The sequence below is a fragment of the Salvelinus sp. IW2-2015 genome, unplaced genomic scaffold (assembly GCF_002910315.2).
Source record: "Salvelinus sp. IW2-2015 unplaced genomic scaffold, ASM291031v2 Un_scaffold467, whole genome shotgun sequence".
Taxonomy (NCBI): domain Eukaryota; kingdom Metazoa; phylum Chordata; class Actinopteri; order Salmoniformes; family Salmonidae; genus Salvelinus; species Salvelinus sp. IW2-2015.
The window spans coordinates 905,396-924,640 of NW_019942558.1; the positions used below are offsets into that span (position 1 = coordinate 905,396).

The 19,245-nt window shown below is 42.8% G+C and overlaps 1 protein-coding gene and 1 long non-coding RNA gene across 3 annotated transcripts; one reads left to right on the top strand and one right to left on the bottom strand.

Moving 5' to 3' along the window:
* Positions 1–660: 660 nt before the first annotated feature.
* On the bottom strand, positions 661–3,716 carry LOC139023920 (uncharacterized). Its single transcript, XR_011475153.1, has 2 exons — positions 3,632–3,716; positions 661–927 (listed from the first exon to the last, which is right to left on the bottom strand). It is a non-coding gene; the product is annotated as an uncharacterized lncRNA (long non-coding RNA).
* On the top strand, positions 921–10,384 carry LOC139023918 (zinc finger protein 3-like). 2 transcript variants are annotated; one of them, XR_011475140.1, is made up of 3 exons: positions 921–1,004; positions 3,657–3,849; positions 9,417–10,384. XR_011475140.1 is itself a non-coding variant. In XM_070438125.1 (2 exons), the coding sequence occupies exons 1-2, from the start codon at positions 3,513–3,515 to the stop codon at positions 9,902–9,904; spliced, it is 825 nt and encodes a 274-aa protein (XP_070294226.1). In that variant the 5' UTR covers positions 3,149–3,512; the 3' UTR covers positions 9,905–10,384. The 2 variants fall into 2 exon arrangements, 1 of the variants encoding a protein (XP_070294226.1); XM_070438125.1 differs by lacking the exon at positions 921–1,004 and having other exon boundaries at positions 3,149–3,849.
* Positions 10,385–19,245: the final 8,861 nt, after the last annotated feature.

The window sequence follows — 19,245 nt, forward strand, 5'->3', positions numbered from 1 at the left end:
TAGTGACATCACTTCCTGAAACAGGAGGTACAAATATATAACATCGGTTCACAATATCAACATTCAATGTATCAAAATATATGACCACGCTGGAAGTGGAAACGCCAGCCCAGCCACAATCCTAGAGGTTCACTGATGATCAACCTCCTCCTTCACATCTGACTCCTGATGATCAACCTCCTCCTTCACATCTGACTCCTGATGATCAACCTCCTCCTTCACACCTGACTCCTGATGATCAACCTCCTCCTTCACATCTGACTCCAGTGATCAATCCAGAGCGGTTTCTTTTTTGGGGAATCCCGATGGACGACGTCATCCAATAGGCCGTCATCACCACCACCGCCCATAGGTTAATTGTCATTTAGGTTATCAATGGGAAGAGCATTAGCAATATGTCCTGTCTGGTAACTTGTCTCGTTCAATAGATTTACATTGGCAGGTGTAAAAAAATAATAATATATATACATCTTCCTCAACTGCGTTACCCACTCCAGTCAGCAGATGGCGATGTTGGGATTTAAGGCAATGCTGCTAGTGTGACGTATAATCTAGTGGACGGAACGCTTCTTTCAACAGCAGCAACAGTTAGTTAGCCACCTCGGTAGCTTGCTAGCCAAAATAGCCGAACCAATAAAGCTCTTTAGACGCTTTAGTGTATATTAGCCACTGTGTTTTAAACCCACTTCTGTCGTCTAGTTAGTTATCCGATTTAATTTCATATTTACGGTGCTGTTGTTTTTAGTCAGCTAGCGGGCTGGTTAAGTTAGCATTAGCCTAGCTAGCTAACATCTCCGACCATGAGCTCACTAACTTACTCTCCTCCTGTTAAAGAAGAGAAGGTCTGCTGGACAGAGAAAGAAGCTCTCATGAAAGAGGAGGAGAAAGAGGATGCTGTTTCAATACAAAAACAAGTAGAGGGTGAGGCTGTTACCGTGAAAGAAGAAGAGAAAGACGTTACAGTGAAAGAAGAGGAAGACGCGTTCAGAGTGAAAGAGGAGGACGTCTCAGTGAAACAAGAGGAGGTTGCAGTTTTTGGAGTGAAAGAGGAGGAGGGGGAGTTGACTGTCACATCGAAGAAGGAAGAAGAGGAGGAAACTGGATATCTGGGCCGGGTTTCCGAAGGGCATCTACCTCTTGCCGCTCAGATCCCTTTAGCGGGATCATTTTCGTCTACATACGGTGAATTGCAGAGCGCCAAATTCAAATTAAATGACTAAAAATATAAAATTTTCATGAAATCACAAGTGCAATACACCAAAACACAGTTTAACTTGTTGTTAATCCAGCCGGCGTGTCAGATTTCAAAAAGGCTTTACAGTGAAAGCAAACCATACGATTATGTGAGGACAGCTCTCAGCAGACAGAACATTACAAACAGCTAGCAGCAAAGTAGATTGGTCAAGAAAGTCAGAAAAGCAATAAAATTAATCACTTAACTTTGATGATCTTCGTATGTTTGCACTCACGAGACTCCCAGTTACACAATAAATGTTTGTTTTGTTCGATAAAGATTCTCTTTATATCCAAAAACCTCCATTTGGTTGGCGCGTTTTGTTCAGTAATCCACAGGCTCGTGCGGTCACGACGGGCAGACGAAATTTCCAAATAGTATCTGTAAAATTCGTAGAAAAATGTCAAACGTTTTTTATAATCAATCCTCAGGTTGTTTTTACAATAAATAATCGATACTATTTCAACCGGACGGTAGCCTTTTCAATAGAAGAGAGAAAGAAAAGGTCTCGCTCCCGGCGCGCACGCGCGGATGCACAACTCTGAGTAGATCTAGCTATCCACTGACGCGATGTGATCATTCTCTGGCTAAATCAATTAGCCTTTTAAAATGATTATCTTGGATTAGCTAACACAACGTGCCATTGGAACACAGGAGTGATGGTTGCTGATAATGGGCCTCTGTACATAAAAAAGCTGCCATTTCCAGCTACAATAGTCATTTACAACATTAACAATGTCTACACTGTATTTCTGATCAATTTGATGTTATTTTAATGGACAAAAAAAATGGATTTTCTTTCAAAAACAAGGACATTTCTATGTGACCCCAAACTTTTGTTACACCATGTAGGAGCAGTATAGTGTTAGGATTTATGTTTATGCACTATAACCCGCTACCATATTGTTTGAAGATTAATATTGTTTTGTTACACACACACACAAACAATACAGATGTGTAGGTGTGTAAAGACGGATCAACATAGAGGGACAGGCTATACAGGCTGTGGTCAATCTGGAGAGGGGAGGGGTGCATATCTCTAAGCCAACCAGGGAGGGTAGAGCACTGGACAATACCATATTAGGAACTGTTTGAGTGTAGAATCGACGGAGACACAAGACGGATCTAATCTACCCAACAACCAGATGCGGACAGAGGAGAGCACCATGGGACTTGGACAATGAGTACATTCCACAGTTCTCTGTTCTACCCTGCGCGGAGATACAGTGAACCCGTATATACAAAAATTGCATTTACCATTTATCGCATGAGTTTAATTAAAATACTTAAAGTATATTCGGTGACTCTGAATCACATTTAGTCTTGATACCAGATTTGAACTGACACAAATCTCTATCAATAGACCTAGTCTGTTCATTATATACATCTACATGAAGTATTGTTACACCATGTAGGAGCAGTATAGACCTAGTTTGTTCATTATATATATCTACATGATGTATTGTTACACCATGTAGGAGCAGTATAGACCTAGTCTGTTCATTATATACATCTACATGACGTATTGTTACACCATGTAGGAGCAGTATAGACCTAGTCTGTTCATTATATATATCTACATCATGTATTGTTACACCATGTAGGAGCAGTATAGACCTACCGTAGTTAGCTACTTATTTAGATTTAGTTTGACTTAATGAAACTGTCTTAAATGTGCTGTAGTAAAAAAAACAAATATTCGCACTAATCAATCAACACATTTAGGTCTTTGTATGTATCAATATAATAATATTATTTAATTAAATCCATTTAAAATAATCTTTGTCTGAAAATAAAATATGATCATCAACTGCGTTTCCCACTCCAGTCTGCAAACGGCGATGTGCGTCTTTCAGGCGATGCTGCTAGCGTGACGTATAATCTAGTGGACGGTTCTTCATAAACAGCTCGTCAACCATCTCCGTAGCTTGCTAGCCAACATAGCCGAAAGATTCAAGCTATTTATACGACTGCGTTGCCCACTCCAGTCAGCAGACGGCGATGTGCGTCTTTTAGGTTCAGGCGATGCTGCCAGTGTGACGTATAATCTAGTGGACGGGACGCTCCTTCAACAACAACAGGTAGTCAGACACCTCGGTAGCTTTCTAGCAAACATAGCTACAACATTCACTCTCTTTACACTGGTTTGGTGTATATTAGTCGCTGTGTTTTAAACACACTTATGTTGTATGTACTTGTTGTCCCATTTAATTATATATTTACGTTGTTTGTCAGCTAGCTAGTTTGCTAAGTTCGCTTAGAACTAAGCTAGTCGCTAATGCTAACATCTCCGACCATGAGTTCACTAAGCTACTCTCCTCCTGCTAAAGAAGAGGTGGTCTGCTGGACGAAGAAAGAAACTCTCGTCAAAGAGGAGGAGGCAGAGAAGGATGGTACAATACAAAAACAAGTAGAGGATGAGGTTGTTACCGTGAAAGAAGAAGAGAAAGACGTTTCAGTGAAAGAAGAGGAAGAGGCGTTCAGAGTGAAAGAGGAGGCTGTTACAGTAAAAGAAGAGGAAGAGAAAGAGGATGCCGTTTTTGGAGTGAAAGAGGGGGGGGGGATGACTGTCACATTGGAGGAAGAAGAGGAGGTTGGAGATCTGTTTAATACCAGTAAGTACCGTCTCTGCAGTCGTTGAACCAATATGGAGTAAAGGGGTTCTACACTTTAATGTTGTTCTGTAGGAATGGCTGAAGCTACACTGTAACGTGTAGAACATCAAGAGTGGACCATCAACAAAACGTTAACAATTGATCAAATGCATCCAATGACAATGCCTGAAATACTGTAGTCCTCAATATATCCTATTATATTAGCCCAATATGTAGTCTTAAAGGGGCAATTAGCAGTTGTTACATCCATTTTGGGACTTACACATTAATGATATGTACCCATCTGTTTCTTAAAGAATTCACTTATAAATGCCTCATGAGCTTAGTTCAACTGTCGTACCCCATCAGATCCCAAAATGTAAGCTTTTTTTTACTCCAATGTTTGTCAGTAAATATAAACAAACACTGTATATCCTCAAAACATGGTTAAAACTAGAATGTTGATGTCATGGATGGTTGCATTTCTCCAGCCCCATCCCTCAACTTTTTACCAAAACGGGCAGGGAGTACGCTTTGTTATTGTTTCTACTGCTGATTGCTGCCCCCGTTACTCCTCAAGGTTCAAGGACTGTATGTTATTTTCAGAGGTAGACTGGCTCTGGCAGGTATAGTCAAATAATCCACCTAAATGTGAATCGATTCTCAATTGCGATACGTTTCTAGAAAGATAAATTGCTGTAATTTCATATCACATCAAAATAATTTCACACAATACTTTCATATCACATCAAAATAGGTAACCAGTCGCGATGCCCCAAAAGGTTAACCAAATTAGTTTCTCGTCATTTCTCCTTCCGTCAGGCTTCTTTTTCTTATTTGGACTTTATATGGCGGTTGGCAACCAACTTTAAGGTGTATTACCACCATCAACTGGACTGGAGTGTGGACCTCAGTTCATATTTTAATCACCCACGTGGGTGTATACCAAGACAGTCATGAAGAGGGCACAACAAAACCTTTTCCCCCTCAGGAGACTGAAAAGATTTGGCATGGGTCCCCAGATCCTCAAAAGGTAATACAGCTGCACCATCAAGAGCATCCTGACCGGTTGCATCACCGCCTGGTATGGCAACTGCTCGGCATCTGAACGTAAGGCGCTACAGAGGGTAGTGCGAACGGCCCAGTACATAACTGTGGCCAAGCTTCCTACCATCCAGGACCTATTTAATGGGCAGTATCAGAGGAAAGCCCACAAAATTGTCAGAGACTCCAGTCACCCTAGTCATAGACTGTTTTCTCTGCTACCGCACGGCAAGCGGTACCGGAGTGCCAAGTCTAGGACCCAAAGCCTACTCAACAGCTTCTACCCCCAAGCCATAAGACTGCTGAACAATTCATAAAATCGCCACCGGACAATATAAATTGACCCACCCCCCTCCTTTTTGTGCACTGCTGCTACTCGCTGGTGGTTTGTTACCTATGCATAGTCACTATGCCCCCACCTTCATGTACAGATTACCTCAACTAGCCTGTACCCCCGCACACTGAGTCGGTACCGGTGCCCCCTGTATATAACCTCCACACTGACTCGGTACCGGTGTCCCCTGTATATAGCCTCGTTATTGTTATTCGCATTGTGTTACTTTTTATTATTACTTTTTATTTTAGTCTACTTGGTAAACATTTTCTTCTTCTTGAACTGCGCTGTTGGTTAAGGGCTTGTAAGTAAAGCATTTCACGGTAAAGTCTAAGGTGGTGTCTTGACGGAATTGTAAAAAACGGTTTGTCATAAAACACTATATATACAGTGGGGAGAACAAGTATTTTATACACTGCCGATTTTGCAGGTTTTCCTACTTACAAAGCATGTAGAGGTCTGTAATTTTTATCATAGGTATACCAAAAATCCAGAAAATCACATTGTATGATTTTTAAGTAATTCATTTGCATTTTATTGCATGACATAAGTTTTTGATACATCAGAACTTAATATTTGGTACAGAAACCTTTGTTTGCAATTACAGAGATAATTTGTTTCCTGTAGTTCTTGACCAGGTTTACACACAGCAGGGATTTTGGCCCACTCCTCCATACAGACCTCCAGATCCTTCAGGTTTCAGGGCTGTCGCTGGGCAATACAGACTTTCAGCTCCCTCCAAAGATTTTCTATTTGGTTCAGGTCTGGAGACTGGCTAGGCCACTCCAGGACCTTGAGATGCATCTTACGGAGCCACTCCTTAGTTGCCCTGGCTGTGTGTTTCGGGTCGTTGTCATGCTGGAAGACCCAGCCACGACCATCTTCAATGCTCTTACTGAGGGAAGGGTGTTGTTGGCCAAGATCTCGCAATACATGGCCATCCATCCTCCCCTCAATACGGTGCAGTTGTCCTGTCCCCTTTGCAGAAAAGCATCCCAAAGAATGATGTTTTCCACCTCATGCTCACGGTTGGGATGGTGTTCTTGGGGTTGTACTCATCCTTCTTCTTCCTCCAAACACGGCGAGTGGAGTTTAGACCAAAAAGCTCTATTTTTGTCTCATCAGACCACATGACCTTCTCCCATTCCTCCTCTGGATCATCCAGATGGTCATTGGCAAACTTCAGACGGGCCTGGACATGTGCTGGCTTGAGTAGGGGGACCTTGCGTGCGCTGCAGGATTTTAATCCATGACGGCGTAGTGTGTTACTAATGGTTTTCTTTGAGGACTGTGGTCCCAGCTCTCTTCAGGTCATTGACCAGGTCCTGCCGTGTAGTTCTGGGCTGATCCCTCACCTTCCTCATGATCATTGATGCCCCACGAGGTGAGATCTTGCATGGAGCCCCAGACCGAGGGTGATTGACCGTCATCTTGAACTTCTTCCATTTTCTAATAATTGCGCCAACAGTTGTTGCCTTCTCACCAAGCTGCTTGCCTATTGTCCTGTAGCCCATCCCAGCCTTGTGCAGGTCTACATTTTTATCCATGATGTCCTTACACAGCTCTCTGGTCTTGGCCATTGTGGAGAGGTTGGAGTCTGTTTGATTGAGTGTGTGGACAGGTGTCTTTTTATACAGGTAACGAGTTCAAACAGGTGCAGTTAATACAGGTAATGAGTGGAGAAACAGGAGGGCTTCTTAAAGAAAAACTAACAGGTCTGTGAGAGCCGGAATTCTAACTGGTTGGTAGGTGATCAAATACTTATGTCATGCAATAAAGTGCAAATTAATTACTTAAAAATCATACAATGTGATGTTCTGGATTTTTGTTTCGATTCCGTCTCTCACAGTTGAAGTGTACCTATGATAAAAATGACAGACCTCTACATGCTTTGTAAGTAGGAAAACCTGCAAAATTGGCAGTGTATCAAATACTTGTTCTCCCTACTGTATATCCATCATGCCCTGCCTTTCTTAAATATTCAAAAGCCAAGTTAACAAACAGGTCACTGACCATTTTGAATCTCACCGTACCTTCTCCGCTGTGCAATCCGGTTTCCGAGCTGGTCACGGGTGCACCTCATCCACGCTCAAGGTACTAAACGATATCATAACCGCCATCGATAAAAGACAGTACTGTGCAGCCGTCTTCATCGACCTGGCCAAAGCTTTCGACTCTGTCAATCACCGTATTCTTATCGGCAGACTCAACAGCCTTGGTTTCTCAAATGACTGACTCGCCTGGTTCACCAACTACTTCTCAGATAGAGTTCAGTGTGTCAAATCAGAGGTCCTGTTGTCCAGACCTCTGGCAGTCTCTATGGGGGTATCACAGGGTTCAATTCTCGGACCGACTCTTTTCTCTGTATATACCAACGACGTTGGTCTTTCTGCGGGTGATTCCTTGATCCACCTCTACGCAGACGACACTATTCTGTATATATCTGGGCCTTCTTTGGACACTGTGTTAACAAACCTCCAAACAAGCTTCAATGCCATTCAATGCAATACGAATCTCCTTCTGTGGTCACCAACTGCTCTTAAACGCTAGTAAAATTAAATGCATGCTCTTCAACCGATCTTGCCTGTACCCGCCGCCTGACTAGCATCACTACTCTGGACGATTCTGAATTAGTTATTTGTTGTTGTCCACATATTCTAAGTGTCTGGTTAGACTGTAAACTCTCCTTCCAGACTCATATTAAGCATCTCCAACCCAAAATGAAATCTAGAATCGGCTTCCTATTTCGCAACAAAGCCTCCTTCACTCACGCTGCCAAATTTACCCTCGTAAAACTGACTATCATGCCGATCCTTGACTTTGGCGATGTCATTTTCAAAATAGCCTCCAACACTCTACTCAGCAAACTGGATGCAGTCTAGCACAGTGCCATCCGTTTTGTCACCAAAGCCCCATATACCACCCACCACTGCGACCTGTATGCTCTCGTCGGCTGGCCCTCGCTACATATTCGTCGCCAAACCCGCTGGCTCCAGGTCATCTATAAGTCTTTGCTAGGCCCCCTTAACTTGGCTCACTGGTCACCATAGCAACACCCACCCATAGCACTCGCTCCAGGAGGTATATCTCACTGGTCATCCCCAAAGCCAGCACCTCCTTTGGCCACCTTTCCTTCCAGCTCTCTGCTGCCAATGACTGGAACGAATTGCAAAAATTGCTGAAGTTGGAGACTTATATCTCCCTCACTAACTTTAAGCATCAGCTATCTGAGCAGCTTTCCGATCGCTGCAGCTGTACACAGCCCATCTGTAAATAGCCCATCCAACTGCCTACCTCATCCCCATGTTTTTATTTACTTTTTTTGCACATCATCATCTGCACATCTATCACTCCAGTGTTAATTTGCTAAATTGTAATTACTTCACTACTATGGCCTATTTATTGCCTTTCCTTCCTCCTTACTCCATTTGCACACACTGTATATAGATTTTTCTATTGTGTTATTGACTGTACTTTTGTTTATCCCACATGTAACTCTGTGTTGTTTTTGTCGCACTGCTTTGCTTTATCTTGGCCAGGTCGCAGTTGTAAATGAGAACTTGTTCTCAACTGGCCACCTGGTTAAATAAAGGTGGGGGAAAAAATCGTAACTTTTTTGACAGCACCCAAATGGATTAATGGGGTTCTTCAATAATTACACAATTCTTAATACTGTAGCAAACATTATTTTAAGCAGGACATTGAAACGAGCCTTACAATTATAATCCAAAGTAGTGTCAAATACACTCATAAGCAACCTGGAAATGGAGGTTACTCCCCTGAGGTTTCCCCCAATCACATTCAGAATACATTGTGAAAAACTAAAATCTTTGCTCAACATTTTTGCTCCAGGCAGATATACTATGTCCATAACTATCGGTTTCCTCATTAGCAGGGCGGTGTTTCTGCAATCAAATTGTGTTTGTTAAACACAGAAAGGGGCCTATAGTGGAGACTAAAAGTCGTCTGGTACACTGCTTAGGATTTCAACAACTTTAACTTATTTCTAACCTACAATCATCAATTTTACTACTAATGTGAAAACAAGACAAAATATGACTATTCCTGCTCATTTTAAGACAATTGTCAAATAATTTCAATATAATAATATAATAATTACGCTCTGGGCATCACCTTTTACCTCAAATGAACAATGGATTTCTGCTGTTGTGGCCCTTTAACCATCTGTCTGACTTTGTCATTCACACAGGAGAGACACGGGACTATCGTGGATCCTCTGGGGAGCCTCAACAATATCATGATGCTGATGAGGCAGAGAAGAGTCTCTCCAGATCAGAACTCCTCAAGAAACACCAGCAGAGACCCACAGGGAAGATATCTAACTGCTGCTCTGATTGTGGGTTATATTTCTCAATACCAAGTTCACTAAAAGAACACCTGAGAACACACACAGGAGAGAAATCTTATAGCTGTGGTCAATGTGGGAAAAGTTTTGCCTCATCTAGCAATCTGACTCTACACCAGAGTATACACACAGGAGGGAAACCTTATAGCTGTGGTCAATGTGGGAAAGGTTTTGCCTCATCTAGCAATCTGACTCGACACCAGAGAATACACACAGGAGAGGAATCTTATATCTGTGTTCAATGTGGGAAGAGTTTTGATCGCTATAGCTATCTGACTAAACACCAGAGAACACACACAGGAGAGAAATATTATAGCTGTGACCAGGGATAATCTGATAAAAGATCTCTGATCAAATATCAGAAAATGCATACATGAAATTAATGAATTAATGTCACAAAATGGAATGTTTTAATATTGTAGTAGGAGTATTTTAATAATGTCACAATGTAGAACCCTAATTGTTTGCCCCTTTATCAATTGATTTCAACATAATATGGATATTAGCCTCAGAGGCAAAATCCAGGCTCTGAAACAGAAGAGTACTATTTAAGAGATTTAACAAAAAGTGACTAACAAAAAAGGGTTACGTTACACTTGAATCAAAATGTAGCTAGCTGTTTTCTACAAATTGTCCTCTAACCAGTGATGTACACATTCCCAGATTCCGTGTGGTTTTTGAGCTGTTAGTTTTAACAGGACGTGCAGAAGCATGACTCAAATCACCTCATATTTCAAACATTCAGCCTGACAAAAGATACATGTTTTATTATTCCATGCCTCACCATTAAGTTAATTATTGCCAATACAAATTAACAAAGGGGTGTACATTTGGTTTTATATTTCATATTTACAATTAATGTAACATTTAGTAATCAATGATTTATGCAACCAACTGACCATTTTTTGGTACAATTATATTGACATTGTTATCCTGCTTTTAGAATATCAGGGATCATTCTCAATGTGCCAACCCAAATGTACTAGAGCATGACATTGGGGACTGGACCCCGATCCAACAACATGCCTATCGAGTGAACCCTGAAAAGAGAGAGAAGCTGAGGTGGAAAGTTACTACAGATATTGCCGGAGTTTCCTCTTGAAACCAGACATGTCCGTGATAAGGACAACTTGGTTGCTGATTGTCTCAAGGGTGAGCAGTCGACAATATTTGCGTTTAGCCAGTGCGTTGCCATGGATCAGATTGAGTGAGAGAGAGTGGGAGCGAGAGAGAGAGAGAGAGAGAGAGAGAGTCTGGGTTCATTCAAGGCTATCAGTCGTCTTTCCCCGGTCATCAGCCATCACAGCCATCTGTGCGTCATTAAGGTTGCGTCACTTCCTGTTGAATCTGCAGACGTGTTGCTGTGCGTTTTGTTGCTGTGCGTTTTGCTGCCAACTTTACTTTGCTAGCTGCCAACTTTACGTTTTTTTTTGTTTTGTTTTTGTTTTTAATTACCGTTTATATTTTTAGTTTTTTTTTTTTTTCCATCGCAACTTTTTTCCCTCATTCAACTTTTTCACTCCGGACGTTTTATCTGGACATGGTTCGTCAACACCTTCAACAGCCGAAGCTAAGTAGTAACATAAACATGATGTCTTCTAATTGCAGTCGCTGTACTCATAATATACAGGAGAACGATCGCCTTACGGCGAGAATAGCTGTGCTACAAGCCCAGCTTCAGACGCAATCGTTAGGCAAGGGTAATTTCAGTGTAGGAAAGGAAGAAACAGCGTCTGTGCCACCAGTAAGTACAGATAGTAGTATAAATCCCCCCGCACAGTCCCCGCAGCCGGACAACTTTTGTCATGCTTCTGGAGGGAAACGCTGTAGGAATGCTCAACCGGTGTCGCTTATTCAGCCGACAGAAACTTTCAACCGGTTCTCCCCATTATGTAGCGAGTCGGAGTCTGAGTCTGAGTCTTCTCTTGTCTCACTCCTCCCGTTACGGGGTCTGAGACGCCGAAGGCTCCCACCATTAGCTCTGACAAATTGAAAACCTAGTCATTGGCGATTCCATTACCCGCAGTATTAGACTTAAAGCGAATCACCCAGCGATCATACACTGTTTACCAGGGGCAGGGCTACCGACGTTAAGGCTAATCTAAAGATGTGCTGGCTAAAGTCAAATCTGGCGAGTGTAGAGGTATAGAGATATTGTTATCCACGTCGGCACCAACGATGTTGGATGAAACACGTCAGAGTCACCAAGTGCAACATAGCTTCAGCGTGTAAATCAGCTAGAAAGATGTGTCGGCATCGAGTAATTGTCTCTGGCCCCTCCCAGTTAGGGGGAGTGACGAGCTCTAAGCAGAGTCTCAGCACTCAATCGCTGGTTGAAAACTGTTTTCTGCCCCTCCCAAAAGATAGAATTTGTAGATAATTGGCCTCTTTCTGGGACTCACCCACAAACAGGACCAAGCCTGACCTGCTGAGGAGTGACGGACTCCATCCTAGCTGGAGGGGTGCTCTCATCTTATCTACCAACATAGACAGGGCTCTAACTCCTCTAGCCCCACAATGAAATAGGGTGCAGGCCAGGCAGCAGGCTGTTAGCCAACCTGCCAGCTTAGTGGAGTCTGCCAATAGCACAGTCAGTGTAGCCAGCTCAGCCATACCCATTGAGACTGTGTCTGTGCCTCGACCTAGGTTGGGCAAAACTAAAATCAGGCGGTGTTCGCCTTAGCAATCTTATTAGGATAAAACCTCCTCCATTCCTGCCATCATTGAAAGAGATCGTGATACCTCACATTCTCAAATAGGGTTACTTAATGTTAGATCCCTCACTTCAAAGGCAGTCATAGTCAATGAACTAATCACTGATCATAATCTTGATGTGATTGGCCTGACTGAAACATGGCTTAAGCCTGATGAATTTACTGTGTTAAATGAGCCTCACCTCCTGGTTACACTAGTGACCATATCCCCCGTGCATCCCGCAAAGGCGGAGGTGTTGCTAACATTTACGATAGCAAATTTCAATTTACCAAAAAAAAAATGGCGTTTTCGTCTTTTGAGCTTCTAGTCATGAAATCTATGCAGCCTACTCAATCACTTTTTATAGCTACTGTTTACAGGCCTCCTGGGCCATATACAGCGTTCCTCTCTGAGTTTCCTGAATTCCTATCAGACCTTGTAGTCATAGCAGATCATATTCTAATTTTTGTGATTTAATATTCACATGGAGAAGTCCACAGACCCACTCCAAAAGTCTTTCGGAGCCATTATCGACTCAGTGGGTTTTGTCCAACAGTCTCTGACCTACTCACTGCCACAGCATACTCTGGACCTAGTTTTGTCCCATGGAATAAATGTTGTAGATCTTAATGTTTTCCACATAATCCTGGACTATCGGACCACCTTTATTACGTTTGCAATCGCAACAATAATCTGCTCAGACCCCAACCAAGGAGCATCAAAAGTCGTGCTATAAATTCTCAGACAACACAAAAATTCCTTGATGCCCCCAGACCCTTCTGCCTACCCAAGGACGTCAGAGGACAAAAATCAGTTAACCACCTAATGCAGGAACTCAATTTAACCTTGCGCAATACCCTAGATGCAGTTGCACCCCTAAAAACGAAAAACATTTGTCATAAGAAATTAGCTCCTGGTATACAGAAAATACCGAGCTTTGAAGCAAGCTTCCAGGAAATTGGAACGGAAATGGCGCCACACACCAACTGGAAGTCTTCCGACTAGCTTGGAAAGACAGTACTGTGCAGTACCGAAGAGCCCTCACTGCTGCTCGCTCATCCTACTTTTCCAACTTAATCGAGGAATAAGAACAATCCCAAATTTCTTTTTGATACTGTTGCGAAACTAACTAAAAAGCAGCATTCCCCAAGAGAGGATGCTTTCACTTCAGCAGTAATAAATTCATGAACTTTCTTGTAGGAAAAGATCATGACCATTAGAAAGCAAATTACGGACTCCTCTTGAATCTGCGTATTCCTCCAGGGCTTAGCTGTCCTGGATCTGCACAGCTCTGCGAGGGCCTGGATCGGGAGAGACACTTAAGTGTTTTAGTACTATATCTCTTGACACAATGATGAAAATAATCATGGCCTCTAAACCTTCAAGCTGCATACTGGATCCTATTCCTACTAAACTGCTGAAGGAGCTGCTTCCTGTGCTTGGCCCTCCTATGTTGAACATAATAAACAGCTCTCTATCCACCGGATGTGTACCAAACTCACTAAAAGTGGCAGTGATAAAGCCTCTCTTGAAAAAGCCAAACCTTGACCCGGAAAATATAAAAAACTATCGGCCTATATCGAATCTTCATTCCTCTCAAAGATTTTAGAAAAAGCTGTTGCGCAGCAACTCACTGCCTTTCTGAAGACAAATAATGTATACGAAATGCTTCAGTCTGGTTTTAGACCCCATCATAGCACTGAGACTGCTTGTGAAGGTGGTAAATGACCTTTTAATGGCGTCAGACCGAGGCTCTGCATCTGTCCTCGTGCTACTAGACCTTAGTGCTGCCTTTGACACCATCGATCACCACATTCTTTTGGAGAGACTGGAAACCCAAATTGGTCTACACGGACAAGTTCTGGCCTGGTTTAGATCTTACCTTCGGAAAGATATCAGTTTGTCTCTGTGAATGGTCTGTCCTCTGACAAATCAACTGTACATTTCGGTGTTCCTCAAGGTTCCGTTTTAGGACCACTATTGTTTTCACATATTTTACCTCTTGGGATGTTATTCGAAAACAAATGTTAACTTTCACTGCTATGCGGATGACACACACTGTACATTTCAAGAAACATGGTGAGCCCCAAAATTGCCCTCGCTGAAGCCTGTGTTTCAGACATAAGGAAGTGGATGGCTGAAAACTTTCTACTTTAAACTCGGACAAAACAGAGATGCTTGTTCTAGGTCCCAAGAAACAAGAGATCTTCTGTTAAATCTGACAATCATCTGATGGTTGTATAAGTCGTCTCAAATAAAACTGTGAAGGACCTCGGCGTTACTCTTGACCCTGATCTTCCTTTTGACGAACATATCGACTGTTTCAAGACAGCTTTTTTCCATCTACGTAACATTGCTAAAATCAGAAATTTTCTGTCCAAAAATGAGTAGAAAAATTAATCCATGCATTTGTTACTTCTAGGTTAGACTACTGCATGCTCACGCTACGCCGGAAAAGCACTAAATAAACTTCAGTTAGTGCTAAATACGGCTGCTAGAATCCTGACTAGAACCAAGAAATTTGATCATATACTCCGTGCTAGCTTCCCTACACGGCTTCTGTTAAGCAGGCCTGATTTCAAGGTTTTACTGTTAACCTATAAAGCGTTACATGGGCTTGCTCCTACCTATCTTCCGAGTTGGTCCTGCCGTACATACCAATACGTACGCTACGGTCACACGCAGGCCTCCTAATTGTCCCTAGAATTTCTAAGCAAACAGCGGGAGGCAGGGCTTTCTCCTATAGATCTCCATTTTTATGGAACAGTCGTCCTACCCATGTGAGAGACGCAGACTCGGTCTCAACCTTTAAGTCTTTACTGAAGACTATCTTCTAGTCATAGATATGATTGATGTAGCCTGGCCCAGGAGTGTGAAGGTGAACGGAAAGGCTCTGGAGCAACGAACCGCCCTTGCTGTCTCTGCCAGGCCGGTTCCCCTCTCTCCACTGGATTCTCTGCCTCTAACCCTGTTACAGGGGCTGAGTCACTGGCTTGCTGGTGCTCTTTCATGCCGTCCCTAGGAGGGGTGCGTCACTTGAGTGGGTTGAGTTACTGACGTGATCTTCCTGTCTGGTTGGCGCCCCCCCTTGGTTTGTGCTGTGGTGGAGACCTTTGTGGGCTATACTCGGCCTGCTCAGGATTGTAAGTTGGGGTTGAGGTATCCCGTCTTGGTGCGGGGGCTGTGCTTTGGCAAAGTGGGTGGGTTATATCCTTCCTATTTGGCCCTGTCGGGGGTTTTCTTCGGATGGGGCCACAGTGTCTCCTGACCGCTCCTGTCTCCAGCCTCCAGTATTTATGCTGCAGTAGTTTGTTCGGTCGGGGCTAGGGTCAGTTGGTTACCTGGAGTACTTCTCCTGTCTTATCCAGTGTCCTGTGTGAATTTTAAGTATGCTCTCTCTAATTCTCTCGTTCTCTCTTTCTCTCTGAGAACCTGAGCCTAGGACCATACGTCAGGACTACCGGGCATGATGACACCTTGCTGTCCCCAGTCCGCCTGGCCTTGCTGCTATTTCCAGTTTCAACTGTTCTGCCTGTGGTTACGGAACCCCTACCTGTCCCAGACCTGCTGTTTTCAACTCTTAATGATCGGCTATGAAAAGCCAACTGAGATTTATTCCTGATTTTATTTGACCATGCTTGTCATTATGAACATTTTGAAAATCTTGGCTTTCCTTATTTTCTCCTTCTCTCTTTCTTTCTCTCGGAGGACCTGAGCCCTAGGACCATACGTCGGGACTACCGGCCGTGGTGACTCCTTGCTGTCCCCAGTCCGCCTGGCCTTGCTGCTATTCCAGTTTCAACTGTTCTGCCTGCGGTTATGGACCCCTACCTGTCCCAGAACTGCTGTTTTCAACTCTTAATGATCGGCTATGAAAAGCCAATGAGATCTATTCCTGATTATTATTTGACCATGCTTGTCATTTATGGAAATTTTGAAAATCTGGCTCTCTCTAATTTTCTCCTTCTCTCTTTCTTTCTCTCGGAGGACCTGGGCCCTAGGACATGCGTCGGGACTGCCGCCCGTGGTGACTCCTTGCTGTCCCAGTCCGCCTGGCCTTGCTGCTATTCCAGTTTCAGCTGTTCTGCCTGCGGTTATGGAACCGCTACCTGTCCCAGACCTGTTGTTTTTCAACTCTTGATGATCGGCTATGAAAGCCAACTGAAAATTATTCATGATTATTATTTGACCATGCTTGTCACTTATGAACATTTTTGAACATCTTGGCATAGTTCTGTTATAATCTCCACCCGGCACAGCCAGAAGAGGACTGGCCACCCCTCATAGCCTGGTTCCTCTCTAGGTTTCTTCCTAGGTTTTGGCCTTTCTAGGAGTTTTTCCTAGCCACCGTGCTTCTACACCTGCATTACTAGCTGTTTGGGGTTTTAGGCTGGGTGTCTGTACAGCACTTCGAGATATTAGCTGATGTACGAAGGGCTATATAAAATAAAATTGATTGATTGATATTTTGACTGCACGATTTTCCTGTGTGTGCCTGAGTGGAAATTAACTTTCATACAGCCACAAGGGGTGAGAAATTGCACCAATATCAGTGGACAATTTGCACTAATGTAAATAAACATAGATGATGGAACATATTCCCTTTTGCTGACGTGATGAACCGCTAAGGGGACATAAATATTTACCATCTAAACCATATGTGACCTCTCACCTCTCTGGCTTTAGAAGTGTTCTTCCTAACCAGTCCCTCAACAGCTCTCTGACTGAGCTCCACCCTCACTGGGTCTTCAGAGGAGAGGAAGGCTGAGGAGGGATGGAAGGATGAATGGATCAGTCAGTCAATAAAGTGTAGAGCTGCTGTCTGACAAAATCACTATTTTAGTAGTTCATTAAAGTATATTGATTTATTTAGGGGGGGCTAATTAATATTTTAGGCATAGCGGCATATGAAAATAAAATAAACATTTTACTCAACTGTGTTACCCACTCCAGTCAGCAGATGACGGTGTGAGACTAAGGCAATGCTGCTAGTGTGACGTATAATCTAGTGGACGGAACGTTTCTTTCAACAGCAGCAACAGTTAGTCAGCCACCTCGGTAGCTTGCTAGCCAAAATAGACGAACCAATAAAGCTCTTTAGATGCTTTAGTGTATATTAGCCACTGTGTTTTAAACCCACTTCTGTCATCTAGTTAGTTATCCGATGTAATTTTATATTTACGGTGTTGTTATTAGTCAGCTAGCGGACGGGTTAAGTTAGCATTAGCTTAGCTAGCTAACATCTCCGACCATGAGCTCACTAAGCTACTCTCCTCCTGCTAAAGAAGAGGAGATCTGCTGGACGGAGAAAGAAGCTCTTGTGAAAGAGGAGGACGAAGAGAAGGATATCACAGTAAAACAAGAAGTAGAGAGTGAGGCCGTTACTGTGGAAGAAGAAAAAGACGCGTTCAGAGTGAAAGAGGAGGAGGATGTTACAGTAAAAGGAGAGGAGGATGCAGTTTATGGAGTGAAAGAGGAGGAGATGACTGTTACATCGAAAAAGGAGGAGGACGAAACTGGATATCTGGGCACGGTTTCCCAAACACATCTTAAGGCATCCAATGGATGGTTTTGAGAAACCGTTCCCTGATTAACACTAGTAAGTACTGTCTTAAAAACAGAGGCACAAACTCTGCAGTTGTTGAACTGATGTGTGGTGTTAAAGCAGAAATCTGCAATTGCTACATCCATATTGTGACTTTCAAATTATTTATTTATAGCCATTGATTCTTGAAGAATATAACACATGCCTCATGAGCTTAGTTCAACTGTTGTACCCCATCAGTACCCCAAATAAGCGTTTTTTACTCTAATGTTTAGAAACAATGTAGATCAACACTGTCAACAGCCTCAACAGCCTCAACATGGTTAAAACTATAATGCTGATATCATGGATGGTCAGTCTTTGCATCCATAGGTCTGTCTATGAATTTTGAAAGTAGTTACATTTCTCCAACCCCATGATCATCTTATTACCAAAACAGTGGTGTAATGACTGGGTTGTGTGTTTTTTTTAACAGCTGAGGGATGGGGGAAGGAGAAGTGTAACCGCTCTCAAATTCATAGAGAAAGCTATTGTAGCAACCGTAACCCAACACCTAGCGCCCTCGTCAAGAAGTTCAGAAATCTTGGCGTAACAGTTACAAGGTGTTGGCTTGACAGTCGCTGGACCCAGGTTTGAGTTCAGCTCAGGGCTACCCCCTGAATTCACTACACTATGAATACAACGACTGGCCATCCATAAGGTCAAAATTATCGTTTTAAACAGATTTTGAGGCTGTATAATATTCTATAATTGCCAGTGAAGATTTCCTGTGGGGGCAAATTATTAGAGCTGTTGATAAGTCATTGTATAATATTCAGCCAATTTTTTTCATGCCATTACATTAAAGGTAAGACATACCTAGATTCAATTACATTCATGAATTGGTTTGAAACCTTTGTTTTAAACCCTTCTGAAAGTTGGTGCCATGACGGATTTGTAAAAAATGGTTTGTCATGAAAAACTATAATTTTTTAATGTATTTAAATTTAACCTTTATTTAACTAGGCAGCTCAGTTAAGAACAAATTCTTATTTACAATGACTGCCTACCCCGGACGACGCTGGGCCAATTGTGCGCCGCCCTATGAGACTCCCAATCACGGCCGGTTGTGATACAGCCTGGATTTGAACCAGGGTGTCTGTAGTGGCGCCTCAAGCACTGAGATGCAGTGTCCGCTGCTACACTCGGGAGCCCCAAAATCATGTCCTAGTGCTGTCCCCAACTAAAATACATCTTGGTCAACCAAGAGTCATCTGTAATTTCTACCAATCGCCCAATGTGTTTTTATAAAATCTATATGTTCTGAACTTGTCTGATGCTTTAAGCACGCTGTTTGATTAAATAAAATAAGACACACAAATGACTAGAGGGAGCCAGTCATCAACATAACCTGACCAGAGGGAGCCAGTCACACTATAACCTGACCAGAGGGAA

Coding starts and splice junctions, on each gene's coding strand:
- LOC139023918 (XM_070438125.1), top strand. CDS start 3,513: ATGCTAACATCTCCGACCATGAGTTCACTAAGCTACTCTCCTCCTGCT. Junction 3,850..9,416: donor TGGAGATCTGTTTAATACCA/GTAAGTACCGTC, acceptor TCATTCACACAG/GAGAGACACGGGACTATCGT.